Below are 18,283 nucleotides of genomic sequence, written 5' to 3'. Positions count from 1 at the left end.
AATATCTTTTGAGGTATTGCAAACATGGCAAATAAATTCCCATAGACTTCTGTAAATAGAAAATATGAGGATGATGAAGACCATTAGTGGAATTAAAATGCGAAGAGAATGCATCTAAGAGTGATGGTGGTCTCATAAAGAAAAGAAAATGGAAACATTTAATACCCAGGCCAGTGGGGACCACAGTCGTTTTTATAGTACTACTGTTAAAAGGTTTATTAAGTCAATTAAAATGAAGCATACAAAAAAAGCCATTATGAAGATAGAAGATGGGAAACAGCTTATTTTGAGAAAAGAACACCAGAGTATATCAAGACATCTGCACCCTATCTTCATTAATTAGCCTGAATTAGCTTAACTTCTTTGAACTTCTTTGATAAACTCTGTGGTTTTTCAAAGTAGTTTTCCCCCCTGTGGCTTGATGGTTGGAGGTGGACTTTAGAAAGGTGGTGAGGAGATGGCAACTAGGTTGGATTCCAGGATTTTAAATTTCCCCTCTCTCACTCCTCACCCAACAACACATACATGGACTGGTCATCACTCTTATACTCTGAGGTTTTGAATAAGATGCCATTAGAAAAAGGGCCACAGTGCTAAATATAACATTTCAAAATATTTTTTTCTGGAATACCTTTAAGGATATATTTTATTTCAAAATTGTATAAATTCTTATGCTTAGAAAAACCAACCCCAAATCCATGGCACTGGGAGAACAGATGGGCTGGTTTACCCTCTCTGTGTCCCTGTTTCCTCTAGCTGTGTAATCAAAGGTTGAAATAAAATAACTATTGTCACTTTTAGCTATAGGATTCTATGTGCATCCATGGCCTGGCATTCTGGAACCAAGAATAGAAAAAACTCCAGATCCGAGCAGCCAGCCTGTTCATAGGATCTGATGTTATAAAACTCTTTGGGATTCTGCTAATCCTAGGTCTAATAGGTTTCATGTCCCAAAGCAGACCACAGGCAAAGTTGAGGCAGGAGCTTCTTGTATGTTGGTGAGAATGTCACAGTGCATTCATGGAGCAAGGTGTGACACCTAAGGGCAGGAAGGGAGGCAGTTTAAGGTAATAAAACCTGTGAAGAGAAGTCAGCCCTGCCTTCTTGTTCTTGTTCAATTCTTAAGTAGACTGGTGACCTATAAAAAGTCCCCTAATCTTCCTTTATCATAGAGATCTTCATCTGTAAACGAGGTATTTGGACTATTTGAACACTGAGGGCCTCTCTTGGACAGGAAGAACAGACAATAAGGAATTCTTATCCACAACTTTTTTATATTTGATTTTGAGGATATATCTGAAATGATAAGACACAGTGGGGTCAGAGTTGTCTACTCAAGCAAAAATCTAAGGAAATCAAGTTGTTTTGAAATTAAGATTTATTTTGGCTCTCTTTCGAAAATCGAAAAATATCCTAATTTTTCTGGGTTTTAATACACCTGAAAAGCTTTGAGAATACTGATGCCTGAGCCCCAGTGCAGACCAATTAAATCAGAATATTTGGGAGCACTTGGTTTTTGGATTTATTTTAAAATCTCCCCAGGAGAGTCTGTTGTTCAATCAGTGTGGAGGATTTCTGTGTTGAAGGAGTTGACCACAATTTAGAAATGCTAAGTAACTACCACAAATTTGTTTTGAATTTAAGTAGGGAAGGTAACTCACAGAAATTGTTGAGGTGAGAAAAACACTTTCTTATTGCAGTGTGGAAGCATTGTGAATATAAATGTAATGGAAGTTCTGTCTGCAAAAGAAAGGACTATAAAACTTCTGTGGACAAAATTTTACCTTTGTACTTTGGTTATTTTTTATAGACCTGAAGGTGAATTTGTGTGCTTCAAAATGTTAAAATTTATTTTTATTTGTAGACAGTCCTGATGCAGTCATAACTGATATATCTGAGTTAAATCACCATTGGTTCTTTTGAAAACCACTTCTAGAAACCACAAAGAGGCAGGAAGCTTTTAATTCTGCATATTTTCAGATTGTGGGTAGGTTGGAAAAAATAAAGATATAAGTGCTCAATACAACTCCACATGGCTAGCTATGGGCAATTCAAACTGTAATAAATGACAGATTCAATATGAAATGTTTATGGGCAGGGGTCATTCTGTGAAAGAAAATGAAATTAAGTGGCCTATTTGCTGTACTCTGGAAATATGTGCATCGAATAAATTGGGTTAGAATCTCTGTCACTCAGAGCAATGAACACAGTGGGAGTCATCACATTTCCCCAATTGCCCCACATGATGGATTGTTGATGTCTTGAAAAGATCTGGATTTCTTCAAATTGTTTAGCATAGAAGAGAAGCAGATTTTCTGATTTTCATGAGAAATGATCTTTCAGAAATTTATTTACAAATGCTTATCAAAGCGCTCTTTGAAGTAAGTTTTGTTTTCTGATGTGATGTCTCATCATCCACAATTTCAACACTTTCCCTTAGGAAAACACCACCAAGTATCAGTCCCAGATGGCATTAGTTAAAGATGAGCATTTACAAAAAATGTTTACTAATAATAAGTGATACATGACAAAACAACATGGAGGCAGTAATTTACTATCATAACCATATAGAAAAAAAGCCTTGAAGATTAGTTTGAAAGACATATATTCCAAACTTCTTATATATTTAATATGTATTGATTGTTATGTGCAAAGTAGTGTATTAGATGATGGACAGGAATAAAATGGACTGAATTTTTTTCAGTGAATAGCTAGAAATATTACTCTACAAATATGCTGGATGTTACAAATTCAGCAGTTGAAACTTTAAAGAAACTCACTCAAGAGAAGGAAGGGCACTTGCATAGCTGCTTCTAGTGCGAAAGTAATGAAAGTTCTTAGCCCACCAATCAGATTTTTGAAATATTTGCTAGTAGCAGTAGGTATTCCTTTTAGGGCTAAACCATTTCTTTATTTTTTTAAAGATTTTATTTTTAGTTTTAAGTAATCTCTACATTCAATTTGGGGTTCGAACCTATAGAACAGAGATGGAGAGCTGTATGCTCCACTGACTGAGCCAGCCAGACGCCCTAGGGCTAAACTATTTCTTATAGTCTTTGGAAATGTTATTTCTTTTTAAATCTCCTATAGGGTGCAAACTCATTCTCTCTCTCTGAGAAAAAAAAAAAGAGAGAGAGGGAGAGAGAAAAAAAGAAAAGAAAAAAAATAAAAGAAACATATTTGTGGAAATGGACTCTTGCATGAAAATAAATAAGAGAGCAACACACACACACCAGATCAGAATTAATCCAACAAAGATGATCTTAAAGATTTATCAGGGTTGCTTTGATGATAAATTATTATAATGACCAAATTTGGGAACAAAAAAACTGATGAACAATTTCCTTAGCATTTTATATTATTTATATTACTCTATTTTTACATTATATGTGTGTATATATATATATATATATATATATATATATATATATATGAACATTATAACAATATTTAAAAAGCAATATACATTCTAGGCTTTTAAAGATATTGTATTTTATAAATCAATTCTAAAGCAAGTCCTGCCACATGAAAACTGACTAAGCTGATTTATTTGAAATATTTTTTCCTTAATAGCATAGAAAACCATGTAATTGACTTTGTCAAACATTCTAAGTATTAATTGCTCCAAATCCTTATAGTTAAGTCAACGTTAATTTTGCAATGACCAGTTCTGATAGAATATCTAAACTCATAGTTGGCTTATTTTTCTGAAAAATTTTACCTTAAAACTATCAAATATTTTTGTCTTGGCAATAAAGGATCAGCAAACCAGTTACATTGTATAATTTTACTTCAGCCAGAATTCCATGACTCACATTGTTTCTAAGTGACGATATTGATCTAAGTCATTTTGAATGACTAATTTCAGAGAAACTGGCTGGTCAGAGAAGGAAAAGCAATTTAGATTGGTCATGCCAATACTTTTTTTATTATAAATGACCCAGTTGACAAGTTGAGCATGAGGCTTGTTTCTAAATCCATTTTTACAGTTTTGCTTTTCAGTTCCACTTTTAATAGTCATGACTTATATTGATCTACCTCAATTTTAGAATAAAATGTCTTCTTGATTTTCTCATTATGCCATATATTGCAAAATTTTCATTTCTAAGGGGGGTTTATTGAGATGAGAGCTTTATTTATCACAAATGATATACTTACTCTTTTGGAAACAATGGAAGACAAGTCCAGGCCAGTAAATTGGCATTATTGGTTGTACAGATAATTCCAAACAATCTTATAGTGAGCATAGATTCCCTTGGAAGTGACTTTATTTCAAGAGGAAAATTGATCCTAAAAATAAAAGAAAGAAGTAGATTAGCCAGTTACAAAGATTTTTCATAGATATTTCCTTGTAATATAATGGTGTGTGATAAAATTAACTATTTGAATTGAGGGATCCTTTTGAACTTTTGTGTTTGATCTTATAAAAATGGAAATATAGCAGAAACACACAAAATAATGTAAGATTGGTTATTCAATAAATGTGGATTGCTTTAATTATAATTTTGAGATGCAATCTTATTTTCAAAAATTACAATGCCAAGCATTTACTCTTTGTAAACACAGACTAATACTGTTTTAGGGAATGGGGGGGGAGGGAGGAAATAACTTGAAACAAGTCTTAAAGCATAAATTTGCTATAATCATATTGAGATTTGGAAAAGAATATTCCAGGAAGAGAAAAGTACAAAAACAAGGTCATCTATGCATGGAAAGATTAAGTGTAGCTGAGAAACGGTGAGTGGTTCATTGTGGCTAGAGCAAGCGATGTGGTCAAGTTGGTTGGGGAAGTTATAGAGAATACAATTAAAAAGGTAGATAGTTGCCTGAATGCCTAAGAACTCCTATGCCAGGCAAGGGGATTTGACACAATTTTCAATATGAACCATTCTGGGTAATGATGAAATCCCAGGCATTTGGGAGATGATTGCTAAAATGTAATGGACATACCAATTTCTGGTTAAGTCAAAGGGAAGGAACTTCAAATACAGACCCTGGATGGATTGCATATTTTGGGCAAAAAAGGGGGCCAAGGGTAAAGACAGGATTGTTAATGGTGAGAAAAACTTGGATTCAGACACTGAATCCATCAATATATAAAAGAGAATGTCTAAAAGGTTACGTATGATACTATAAAGACTGAAAGGAGTGCACCTGGGTGGTGTAAGTGTTTAAGAAGAAGAAGCTTTGACAGAAAGTTGAGAGTATGATCTGAAGTCTCTAATGGTGGGCAGGGAGAGGGGTACCTTTCTTTCTTTTCTGGAATCATCTTGATTCCATAGAAATGATCAGGTTCTACTATAAGAATCTCAAGAGAAGTATGGCATTTAGGAAAGATCTATTTATGATATGAGGAAATGAAAAATATAGTTTTCAAATGGCTTAGATGGGGCAATGTGTTTACTAGAAGATGAGAGTGCTAGGAAGATATGGAAAAACTAAAATAGAGGTTAGCAGATAGGGGAAGATCATGGCAACTGATTCCCCAAGGGATGGGAAAAGAAAGAGAAAAGTGACAGAGCAAATGGGACAGTTGGTATTGTATGATATCTGATGGTATTAGGTATGAGGAATATGAAAAAAAATTCACATTTCTTGTGATTCCCAGTTGAATTTTGACATCAATTTCTTAAGCAGTAGGTAATTGTTAAAATACTGATGATGACCAAAGCCAATGTTCAATTGGAAAGTGCTGACTGAGGCTGGCCCAGTTGAGACCTCAGGTAATATTGAGCTTTTTCTCACACTAGGATTTGGCTGTCTAATCTGGATGCTAAGGAGAAGGAAGTCCTTACTCAAGATGTCAAATAACACATTTGTGACCCCCTTTTTTGAGTGGCTGGGCAGTATTCAGTCTAAGAAAAAATGAGGAGTTAATTCAGCCCAGTGACCATACTGGTTTTGAGGAGGTACACATCCATGTTCCCAACACGCTATTCCTAGTGATAAAGAGTCCCAGATCCAGGGTGTAATAAAGCAGCTAATAATAAGGAAGACAGAAGGGGTATTATAGAGGTAAATTTAATAACTAATATTTGAGTGAGCATATTACTGGAATAGGACAATGAAGAATTAAAGATGAATTCTAGACTTGTAGATTATGTTATAGTGGATAACTTCAACTGATACAGAAATATAAAAGAAACAGGAAATTGGGGTAAGGGTAAATACTATGTGCAGTTTAAGGTGTGATATAATTGAATTAATAACAACTCAGATTTCAATATGTAAGCTATGAGTGGAGAGAACAAGTCAGAAATTTGAATCTAGATATATCTGCATTCAAATATTTGCTCTATGACTAATAAGCCTCATTTTTCCTTATCCACAAAATGGATCAAACATTGTATAACACAGTAGGTGGCAATTGTTGGTTATATATCAGCAATACATTCATTATTCAACCAATAATGTAATAATTTATATTAGCCATTGTAGACAGATGAAATTAATTCTAGTTAAAAGTAGGAAAGGTGAATAAAGGAAAGACTATGGTGAATAAAATCTGTTTTTCAAGATTAGCAAAGTTTAGATTATTAAAAAATTAATTTGTTTCACATTTATATATTTAAAAATCTTTATTTTCTTTCATATTCTTTTATACCCAAAATATCCACCTAAGATATTGTGGACATACTTCTCAGCTTAAAAGAAGCTCTGAAACTCAACATAAAATGTTGATGACCCTATGGAATGCACAGTAATTTCTTGAATGTGCTCTCTTTTACTTGTAATTGATTTTCTATTCAGTTTTCATATTTCTGTGCTAGAATGGAAGATATAATAATTTCACTTTATTCCTCACATAATCTGGAGTGTTCTTTTTCTCATTGAGTCTGGCTTCCTCATGTATAACTTCACTTGTTAGTGAGCTTTCATATCAAGAATGACAAAAATTCAATCAGTTACAGTGGATAGTTACTGTCAATTTCCATTTTGTCATTTTTATTAATAAAAATAAATTCTTCTAGGGTAAGAATACATGCTCTCTAAATAGTTATTTATTCATTTCTTGCATACATATGGATCTTTAAAGCCAGAATAATCTCATACTCACTAAGAAATCTTTTTTTTTAACTTCTATATAGCTATTGAAAAATTAAAGAAGTGAACTTTTATACAAAAAAGTTAGAAAAATACTTTAAGAGACAATTCAACAAGTAAAGTTGGATTGCTTCTTTTTATGCAAGTAGCTGGCATAGATTTAACCATATATTTGCCTTACTCTACTGTTGAAAAATGAATAAACACTAAATTTTTTTCTGAAACATTTTTTTCTTCCATATGAGATAGTTTTCCTAAGATCAGAGTAAGTTTCTCTTGATAAAAATGGGAGATTTAATGAAGTAAGAATGTTTAGAACTCTCCTTTTAACATATATATAACAATAAACCATTGTAAGGACTTTGATTTTTGTCTGAATGAAACTGGGAGCCATTTCAGTATTTTTAAGGAGAAGAATAACATAGCCTGAATCACATTATTTTTTAATTTTTTTATGTTTATTTATTTCTGAGACAGAGAGAGACAGAGCATGAGTGGGGGAGGGGCAGAGAGAGAGGGAGACACAGAATCAGAAGCATAGCCTGACTTAACCTTTTAAAATAAGTCACTTTAGCCACTGTGTGAGAAGGACTATCAAGGTGCAAGAGAAGTAGGGAGACCATTATAAAACACTGGTAATTCAGGAGAGAGAGAATGGGGGCCTATACCAATGAAAGTTATGAAAAGTAATAGTCTGGAAATATTTTGAGGAGAGAGCCTGTAGGATTTCCTGAGAGCAGGAGATTCAGGTTAAGGATGTGATCTGAACAACTGGAACTGAAAAGGATCATCCAAGGTGGCTATCCAAGGATAGAACAAGTTTGGAATGTAAGGTTTACAGTATTGCTTCAGAAATGTTGAGTGTATAAATGTGGAGTTTGTGACTGATGCCTGGTTGGTGATATAACTTTTGGAGTTGTTGGCATATAGATGCATTTAAGGATATGTGATGGTAAAAGAAAACTAAAGGAGTAAGTTTAGACACAACAGAAAAGAGGTGTAAGTGCTAAGATCATGATCAGTCTGGGAAAAGAGGAAGATAGAGAAGTAATGTCCTGTGCAGGAGGAGGAAAGCGAAAAGAATATGGGAGCCAAGTGGAGAGCATATTTCAAGATGGAAGGTGAGAGCAACAGTGCCAAATACTCCTAAATACAGGATGTAAGATGAAGACTGAGAAACCAACATTAGATTTAACTATGCAGGTCACTAGTGACTCTAATGGGCAATTTCAGTGAAACAGAGCGATGAAAGCCTAACTGGAGTATATTTTAGAGCAGAGGGGAAAAAATGAAAAAAGTGAATATACACAACTCTTTGGAAGGGTTTTGCTATAAAGCAGAGGAAAAACACAGGGTAGCTGCTGGTAGGAGAATGGAGCTTTTTTTAAATTTAAGATGTGAGGACTATCTATAGAATATAAATACTCTGCCAAGGATTTTATATGTTTTAAGAAATAGTATAGAAATCACAGTAAAAACATCAGCTTTGGAGTGAGAGTAGATCTGAGCACTAGTTCTGACGTTTACTGGTTGTGGGAACTAGGAGAAGTTAATTATGCTTCACAACCCTCAAAACCCTGATCTTTTAAAAAGGATGACAATACCTGTTTCGTATTTTTGTTGTTAAGATGAGATAATATATTTTGGATATACTATGATGATTAAATATGTCAAATCTATGTCATACATTATTAAATAACAAATTTTCTGTCCTTAAGTGTACAGCCTAGTAATGGAGTGTATAATCAATTATAGTATAATAGATACATGTTAAAATACATAAAGAATGCTACAAGCACCTAGAAAAATGGTAATTTTTAATTCCATTTTTAATGGAAATGAAATCAAATGAAAATAATTCTAGGTTGAGGTCACTAATTCTATTGGGGGAATCAAAAACTCACAGGAAAGATAGTACATATACAGTCTCGAAGGAACAGAAGAAAAATATATCAGTGTAGTTATTCCAACAACACTAATGATTTTCAATTTATTTGGGGTTTGGGAGGGGGATTTTTTAAACTGACTTTAGAATTAGTAGGTGTTTTCTTGAATTGTTTAAATGATAGCACATATCTATCAGCTGAAAATTAATCTGATTTTTTGAAATAGTTAGGAATAAGTTTTAATTAAGTCAGAAAAATAATTTTAGTCATTGAGCTAATTAATAACATATTTAAAGAATCACTTGTTACATGAAATTCATTTGCTTGTCCATAAACACTGAACTCTTACTCTATCTAATGCTGCTTGTGTTGCCAGGAACAGAATGGAAAATTTTAAAAATAGAATAAAATAAAATATCAAAAGCAAAAGATCTTTTTTTCATTTGGCAAAATCAAACAGAAATATAAGCAAACACATTCAGTAAGAGTAGATTGAGGTTCACATCAACCAACAAAAGAAAAAGTGGCCAATTATTTCCAATGATATAAAAAAGAGTTTATAGGGAAGGTAAAAGAGTGTCTTGAAGGACAGGTGGGCAGTAAAGGCACTGTGCTCTTGATAGATGGAGGACCCCTAGCAGAGACATGATTTCTCAGTTTATAGTTAGGATAAATAGATCAGATGCAGAATGACTCGGTACAGGGGCAGGGAGTGGGGCTAACTCCAAAGATAAAGGTGCAGAGATAGGCAGGGGCCAAACCACTGGGAGCCTTGTATGTTGTGCTAAAGGATTTGTATTTTATTTTGTAAGAACTAGGGAGCCATTGAAGAATTGTATAAGCAGAATTCATTTTGTGCAATAGAAGAGGATTTTGTAATTAAAGAACAGGTCTTTGGTCAAAGGAATTAAGAACCTAACCAAAGAAAGGAAGATAAATGTTGTCATAGTCCTAGAGGAAGGAGGAATTGCTTTAGCATAGAAGGAACCATGGAGTATTTAAAAATTGAAGGCCAAATGTCATGTCTCCATTGATTGTAGTAACACTAAGATTGGGATAAATGGCACTATCTAACAACATCCTTGGGGTCCTAGAAATTTTGACACATATTTCTCTGAGAAAAAGCACAGTATTGGGGAGTCAAATCATCTCCCAAGCCAGATCTTGTGAAAAGGCTGAGGGATAGTGGGTTGGGAGTTTTTTTTTTTTTTCTATTTGAGGTAGGAAGAAAATTGATTGTAAGGGCAGCATTGGAGACACCGGAGAAATGACTGAAAGCTAGTGGAATAATGTCATAGGAACAGCAAGGAAAAGCAATCATGAAATAAAGCAGAAGTAATCATGAAATAGCCATAGCCAGGGCCTGAGTCTCCTGAGATTCTGAGTAACGTAAGGACTTGAGGAGGAGGGAGGGGATACAAGGGAGCAGGAAGGCATGGATTGTGTCAAGATGGTGCTTTTTTCTTAGAGTTTTAACATGTCTCCATTAAATGAGAAAGTAGGTGCCAGTCTCCCAAAACTAGATGGTAGTTTACACAAGGCATAATTATTATCAAAAAACGTGATTGTTTAAATACATTTATAATTGGCTCTCATGGGAAAATGGAGATTACATATGTTATTAGGTATTTTCTTTCTTCTTTGTTATATCTAGAATCTATTTCCCTCAGCCCCAAATAGAGGGTCTCTCTTATATCCATAGTGTGTGAATGATTAATAATTCTGCTTTCTCCAATTTCCCTTTGTGATCAATTCGTTGATGTAAATTGGATACTTGTCTAGGTTTCTAAATGGATTTTTTTAACCTGTTGAATTGTGCACTCAGTTATCTACGAGAATGAGCATATTTATCACATCACTGAATCACATCAACTGGTAATATCTTTAAAAAATCACATCTTTCAGTTTAAAAAAAAGAGAAAAAAGAATCCCTGATCCTTATTAGATAAATGATCCTGCCAAAATAAAGATTAAACTTACATTTCATTCCAGTTGACCAAGAAAAAGAATAATTTTTTGACTGGAATATTTCTGTAGCTTCTCACTTGGCACAACTTCTTTCCAGCATATGTAAGCCAACAGGAAAAAGAAAATGTTTTATAGCTAAAAAAAAAATAAAATAAAAATTTAAAAAATTGATTCAATAAGCTGAAGACTATAAAGAAGACTATAAATGAAGACTATAAAGAAACCAGTGTTCTATATGGATTTTTATAGTTAAAAGTCAAATGAAAAAGTTATATTTGCTTATATAAAGTATACCTCAAAAATTACTTTAAAAATTCATGTTGGGTGACGTCAGCAAGGTGGTACAACAAGAAGCCCTAGACCCTCCTTCCCTCATGGAAACACCAATTCAGCAATACATGGATGAATTCCCTTTGTGAGAAATTTAGAAACAAGAGTGTCCTGCACTCCAGGCAAGTGCAAACCAGTCACATAGAAATCAGTAGGAAAATTTGTGGCACTGCTTTTCCAGAACTCCTCCCCTAGTAGAGTGCAGTGTGATCAGGAGGAAACCTAACTCCCAGCTTCTCCCTGGGGTGGAAAAGAGAAAACTGGAACATATGTCCAGCATTCAGACTTTTTAGGGGGCTATCCAAGGAACTAGTTTCTGTCCTGCCTAAATCTAAATGCCTAAACCAAATCTAATTTGAACTAGCACAAATTCACTTGCCCCTGTCTTTTCTCCCTCTTCATTGGAAAATGAAGAGGAGAACATCCAAACTTCTGGCTTCTTCCTAGGGAGAAAAAGAGTCGGAGTGTGAGTCCAATGTTTCAGTGTTTTGGGTGGTGGCCTGAGAGACTGGTTTCTGTCTTACCTAACTCATAGCACAGATGGGACCTGGCAGGGAGCAGCTGAGAATCAAAACGAGCTGGGGAGCTTACAGCTGCACTGGCAAACTTGTAGTACCACAAATAGACACTAGGGGGAACAAAAAATATGAGTTTCTTAAGAAAGAAGCAAAATGTCTCTAATTTTTGAGCAATCAATGCATAAAACAAATCAAATGGGAAATTAGAAAAAATACTGATACAAATGAAAATGAACACACTATACTAAAATTTATGGGATGCAGCAAAAGCAGTACTAAGAGAGAAGTTTATAGCAGTAAATACTTACATGAAAAGAAGAAATATCAAAAATAATCAAGCTAACTTTATATGTAAGGAACTGGAAAAAGAGGAACAAACTACGTCCAAAGTTAAAAGAAGGAAGAAAATAATAAAGATTAGAGCAGAAATAAAGCAGAGAATAGAAAAATAATGGAACAAAAAAAAACAAACAAAACTGTCACACCATATGTAAATGCAGGCTCTGTGCATATAGTGTTATCAGTATTTATCTGGCTAGTTTTTCCATGTTAGTTAAAATTGATAAGTATTTGCTAATGGTTAAAAAATGTAAGAAATTTATTTTATTATATATTATACATCAGACCTTTAAATTTTCAAAAAATTGAGAAAAAGGCATAAAAGAATCATCCCATGGATTTAAAGAAATATGTGTATGTGTAGATAGGTAATGTTTTTTACATACAAAAGCCAATTTTTCTTTCTAATTAACTTTATAAATATGTGTACAGTTCAGCTATTTTCAAAAATACAGATAGCATTTTCTTTTGTCTATTTATTGGAAAGGTTTCAGCTTTTCTTTGAGATGCTAAATGCAGTGGGTACAATAAATCCATTTATAAGTTACTATTCTTTTACCAACTTTAATTGATTTAATACACATTCTACTATAGATTTAATCCATAAGGCATTTAAAATAATGATTATAAGGGTGCCTGGCTGAGCATCGGACTCTTGGTTTTGTCTGGGGCCATGATCTCGCGGTTCATGGGTTCAAGACCCACATCCAGCTTTGCGTTGACAGCACTCAGCCTTGTTGAGATTCTCTGTCTCCCTCTCTTCCTGCACTCCCCCTTCCCCCCAATTCTCTCTCTCTCTCTCTCTCTCAAAAATAAATAAATAAGCATTTAAAATAAAATAATGATCATAATATGAATCTAATCATGTTATTAAAGAAAATACTACATAATAGAGCCAACCTAAAATCTAGCAATGTTCCAGGAATAATTGTGGTTAATTTCCAATGTAACTCAAATTACTCTTGGCTAATTCCCACTTTATCAAGGTACTAATTTCACAAAACATTTACTACTCACAATTTGATGGGTATCAGAGTGATTTTTTTTTTCTATTAAGTACTTTTCCCTGTGTGTGCTATCCCTCTGTTCTGTTAATTAGCATTGGTCTTTTAAACTCAAACATTAAAAAAAAAATAGGGCAATTACATAAAGTAGGTTGAGAAATTTCTGTTTCTATAATGATATACTGACAATATGCAGCTATTTTTAATATGGAGAATGGGAGAAGACTTGAGGGAAAAGGAATGCGCATTTGGTAATGAAGTTTTTAAAAATGGTTTTAAGAATTTAGATAAATTTACACTGGTTACATTTCAAAATCTTATAAAATATTCGCTCCTGCAAATAAGAACAAGACAAATTATACTCTAATTAGAAGCCATGTAAATATTAACTAAAAGTTTTGTGAAAAACTCACCACCACTCACCTGTGCACCCAAGTCTCTGGAATGTTGTGAACTGCATACACTGTAAAGCTCAGGTGGGAATGGAGTCCAGGATTTACATAGGAAATGTCATCAGGTATATTTAGAGGCTGGAAATCTGCATAAAAGCTGCGGCAATAGACGCTGATTAGCTGGTAGATGGCCCTGGAGAGTTCAGTTGTCACTTTCTCTATCAAGCCTAAGGTGGGGGAGAGGGGGGGAAGGATAGAAATCAGGTCATCTGTGAAGGGCCATACTCATTATAAGCCATCAATTACAGCTTTGAAATTTCTTATGATAACTTTTAAATAAAATTTAATTAAAATGACCATCTACCAACTGACACCAATTAGCCATCTGTGCCTCTCTATGCAGCCTGAATTAGTTGATAGTTGTGTAGATAATCAATAAGCTTTCATATCTTCAGTTGCAAAAATCTTGGAATCATGGCCTTTTATCATAGATCAGAGTTTTGGATTATTAATTTGGCATTCTTTAATTTGAGATATTTTTTATTCTAGTTTATTATTGTTAAGAATTAACTTTCAGACAAGGAACATGTTTTCTACATGGCTTAGAAGTACTTCAAACAAATACTATCTAAAAATTAATCATAATTTGGCTATGCTATTATGTTTACCATTAACTGAACACTAATCACATACATTGTGCTATTGTAAAAGGAGAACAGTAAAAGTACCTGGCTGAGACCTGAAATAAGCTTGAAATGAAAGATTTATGATGCTTACTTACTAAATCTCTTCAAAATTGAAGCCTTACTTAAGTTTTACTATTAGTTGTTTAAACGGAGTTTATTGATTATTCCAAAAAGTGACTTGTCACGAAGGAAAAAAAAAATGAGAAAAAAAATGACTAAGTATAGGGGCTAATAGCTGTTAAGTGTGTACTAAATGAAGGCATGCCAATTTCATAGACCATATGGAAAGGGTCACCTAATCATGGAATTTAAGGTAAACTTTCCTGGATTTCTCTCTCCTAATAAACTCCCAATAAAATTCCTACCTGAGAGGAAGAAAGTGGAAGAGACTGATGAAATGGACCAGGTAGTACAGGTAGTGGACTTTGATCAAAATCAGGAAAGATAGCGTCATTACAATGGTGAAGTTTTTGAGGATGATGAACATTATCCTAGGGGTGGTGTTCAGTGTCAGACCTCTTCATGGGGCCACTAAATAACACTAACTACCGACATTTTGTATGCAGTAGTGAGTGAGTGAAGGAATATACTTAACTCATTTGCAATTGTTTTCGTTTTAATACTCAACTATGATAGTGTTTCAAAAGTTAAATGAAGAATAAACTCAAATATAAAAGCTCAAAAATTATCATCTTTTAACCCAAATCAAGAAAATCTTTAACAAATATTTAAGTGATAAAGCGTTTAGGAAATGAAAAGAATGTATGAAGGGAAGTAAGTTGTGAATGGAAGCTCTGGTGCCCTCCTCAGAGTCCCTCATGCATGACGGGCTTTGCTGAAGGGGCCTCCAGGCAGGTGGCACAGCTACCTACGGTAATGGTCAAAGAGCTCCTCGGTGTGAATCTGCCAGGCTTCAGTCTCATCCCCGAAACAGGCCTCCTTAAATCCTATAACTTTATTCTGGTTGAACAGCTTAAGGCAGAAAACTATTGAAAAAGAAATCAGCCTAATCTGATCTGAATGTTATTCTTTCCCTTCCCGGGCCAGAAGAAAAGTACTGAAATGCCACACTTTAGATATTTCTACTTTTCGGCCACGTCGTCCTGGAGAAATGAAATGAACTGCAGCTTAATTTGTGGAGGGACGCCAGAGAGGGAATCTGTGTTCTTTGGTGACACCCACAACCAGCTGGGTACAGCACTGAGGAGAGCGGGGCCTCGAGGCCCTCTTCAGGAGTGTTAGATCTTATCAGGAGGCCTGAACCCTATGTCTCTGAGGACCCTGAGCGCTACTCTGCAACTAGACCAGACCACCAGCTGGATAATGCTGCGGTTGTTGAGGGAGAGGCGGAGCCAGCCTTCTGAAAGAACTCTGGCGCCGGACACATCAGGTTGCAAAAGGTGGCATGGCAGATTTCAGAACCATTCTGCTGCCTGGCGTCTGCCAGGTGGATGCAATTTAGTAAGCCACTTCCCTTCCGGCTCTGTCTTCCTAATACCCTCAGTTTCGGGTTTCCAGTGCGACTTGGGCCGATTCAGCTCGTTCAGCTAGATATGGGCGCCTTCCCTCAGCAGGTCTGTGCTGACTTTGCAGACCCCTGGCACGTGTTTGCTGACGATGTCAGTGGTTTCTATCGCGTGGGTCATGGAGGAATGGTCGATTTTATTAAGTTTCAATCCCAAGTTTACAAGTCGGAACACCAGTCAGCCTAGCCTGTCTGCAACCTAGGAGAGTCGGTAGTGCAATCGGAAAAGGCGTCCACCCGGTACTGGGATTGCCTGATGAGGAAGATGTGCCTCATGACCTTGCCTTTGTAATGGTCCAGCCTGGGCATCAGTTCTCCTGCAGACTTCAGGCTCCTCTTCCGGATGTTGAGCAGGGTCTGTGGTTCTCCCAGTACCAGGTGGGGTCCCAGACACCCCTGCGGCACGTGGCCCCGCCCACTGTGGCGGCTGCTCCGCTAGGCTCTGGGCTTGCGCTGGGTGCTCCAAACTCCAGGGAGAAGGGCCCGGCGGCCGAGATCTGCCGCTGAGAAGTCACCGAGAGAACAAGTAAGTGCGTCCTTTGAAATTATGTTGTTAAAACGGGCAGTGATTTTGATTTGATTTGATGTGTGCCAAGTCAAGTCACACAGTACTGGTATTTATTCAAACGCATGCACTTCCTCGTCAAGTTGTTTCTGAAGCATAAATTGCTTGTAGTTTCTAGTTGTTTTGAAAAGAAAATAAAAGAGCCAGCTTTTTCCTCCATCAGTCTGCAGTGTTCCAATACCAGACAATTTGGTACTCAAAAATCATGCCACTTTCAGCAGGGAGCTTCTTTGAACCCCATCCTGCCCCTCAGAAGCTCTGTCCATAATTAAAACATTTTTTTGTTGCTCAACACATGCTATTATTCACTTGGTTATTCGTAAGTTTGTACAAAATTTATAAGATGGCCACATTTTACTTAAAATGGTGCCCCTTGTTGAAATCAGTCTCAGGGAATGAGCAGCATGAAATAAGCCCTAATTAAAATTCTCAGAGAAATCAGCAGTAGCAGTTAATAAAACAGAAGAGTAAAGAAGCATAAAAATCGTTTTTAAAGAGGACTCAAATTCTTGAGGCCGACCAACGGGGATTCTCCTGAACAACAGGAGGCAGGGAACTATAAATTTATAGAAACATGTTACCCAGTCCCCACATTGTGCTGTTGGTACTCTGAATCAGGAAGTATAAACTTCTTGTTAATAATTCCCAACCTTGTGCAAATGAATACACATCTAAAATAAATCATAAAGTTGGGTCAGAGATCTTATGAATTCAAGCCCCAGCGTGTATTTTGGGAAATCTTAATTATCTGGGTATTTACTCAAACTCTACTCTTGACTTTTTCTGCAGAAATACAGTTCTTGGTTATAATTTGCTTATTTGAGGTAGTATAGAGATGTGTGCTTATGCATTATGCTTTACTTCCAGAACTCTGGATGAAGAGTCCATTTCACATATCATCAGAAATGTACTAGGGACTCAAGATAGTGGGGTTGGTGGTGAAATATGGAGTAATAATATTTATCACACCTGATTTTACTCTGGGAATAGAGTTATAGTGTCATAAATTGAGAAATAGTGACAATATATATTTGATTAAAATTTATTAATTAGGGGCACTTGGGTTTCTCAGTCAGTTAAGCATTTGACTCTTGGTTTTGGCTCAGGTCATGATCTCATGGCTTGTAAGTTCAAGCCCCGTGCAGGGCTCTGCACTGGCAGTGAAGAGCCTGCTTGGGATTCTCTCTCTTTCTCTCTCTCTCTCTGTCCCTCCCCTCCTCATGCACTCTCTCTGTCTCTTTCTTAAAATAAATAAATAAACTTAAAGTTTAAGCAAATAAGATGCATTAATTAGAATCTGTGATGATTTAGCATTGAATAGAAGTCTTTGTGAACATTCCTACACAGTTCTCTGGGATCTTATATCCCAAGCCCTTAGGACTATGGAATGAAGGGATTTTATTCCAACATTCCTAGAAGAAAGGAAGAGAGGGCCAATTCCATCTGACATAACCTCCAGCTTGTTCTCTCTTCAGTGTATCACTTGGACTCTGTGTTAGTGATATTGTTAGGGGGTGTCCATCTTTTCCCTTCCTTAATGATGTTCTGGAGTTATGAATGCCTGGAACAGGGATTTTTGCGCCAGTACACTTTGTTTGTGTGTGTGTTTGTTTTCTCTCCATGCCCTCTGCCGTCCCATATTTCTCGGTGATGTGAAGGGGGGAGCTCTTCAAATGTAATTGAATGTCTTCTTTTGAGTGGTGGTAATTAGAGTAGAGAGGATATCCCTCCGCACATTACTTTCTCCTAAAAATGATTAAGGGAATGGAGGACAGGTTGGGGTTATCGTTTGTATGTGAGTCTGTTTCCTTGAAGATACTCGCAGGGTTCATAACGCCAAATACCACTTGCCTGTGCAAGCAAGAACAACTCTGACCACACCCTGCACTTTAAGTAACTATCATGTCTGCTATGCATATTGGGGAATCAAAGAATTTAATTCCCTAAGATCACAGAGTCAAAAAGTGGCAGAGTTGAAATTAACCAGATTCCAAAAGCCAGATCCTTTGCTCTATACCACACTATT

General features: G+C 35.7%; 1 protein-coding gene and 1 pseudogene across 5 annotated transcripts in view; both read right to left on the bottom strand.

Annotated features, from left to right (window-relative positions):
- Positions 1-18,283, bottom strand: part of PIK3C2G (phosphatidylinositol-4-phosphate 3-kinase catalytic subunit type 2 gamma) — a 347,688-nt gene that overhangs the window by 236,784 nt on the left and 92,621 nt on the right. For 4 of the 5 annotated variants that reach the window (XM_006933551.4, XM_045061454.1, XM_019834592.3 and 1 more), the window contains 3 exons: positions 13,513-13,708; positions 10,911-11,033; positions 4,159-4,290 (listed from right to left, as the gene is read on the bottom strand). In XM_006933551.4, coding sequence (XP_006933613.3) covers positions 4,159-4,290; positions 10,911-11,033; positions 13,513-13,708 — 451 coding nt within the window. The remainder of the gene's footprint in view (positions 1-4,158; positions 4,291-10,910; positions 11,034-13,512; positions 13,709-18,283) is intronic. The other variant, XM_045061452.1, reaches the window with a different exon arrangement.
- On the bottom strand, positions 14,497-18,089 carry LOC109501886 (annotated as a pseudogene).

This window comes from Felis catus, chromosome B4 (genome assembly GCF_018350175.1).
Source record: "Felis catus isolate Fca126 chromosome B4, F.catus_Fca126_mat1.0, whole genome shotgun sequence".
Taxonomy (NCBI): domain Eukaryota; kingdom Metazoa; phylum Chordata; class Mammalia; order Carnivora; family Felidae; genus Felis; species Felis catus.
This window is presented reverse-complemented; position numbering and strand designations above follow the sequence as displayed.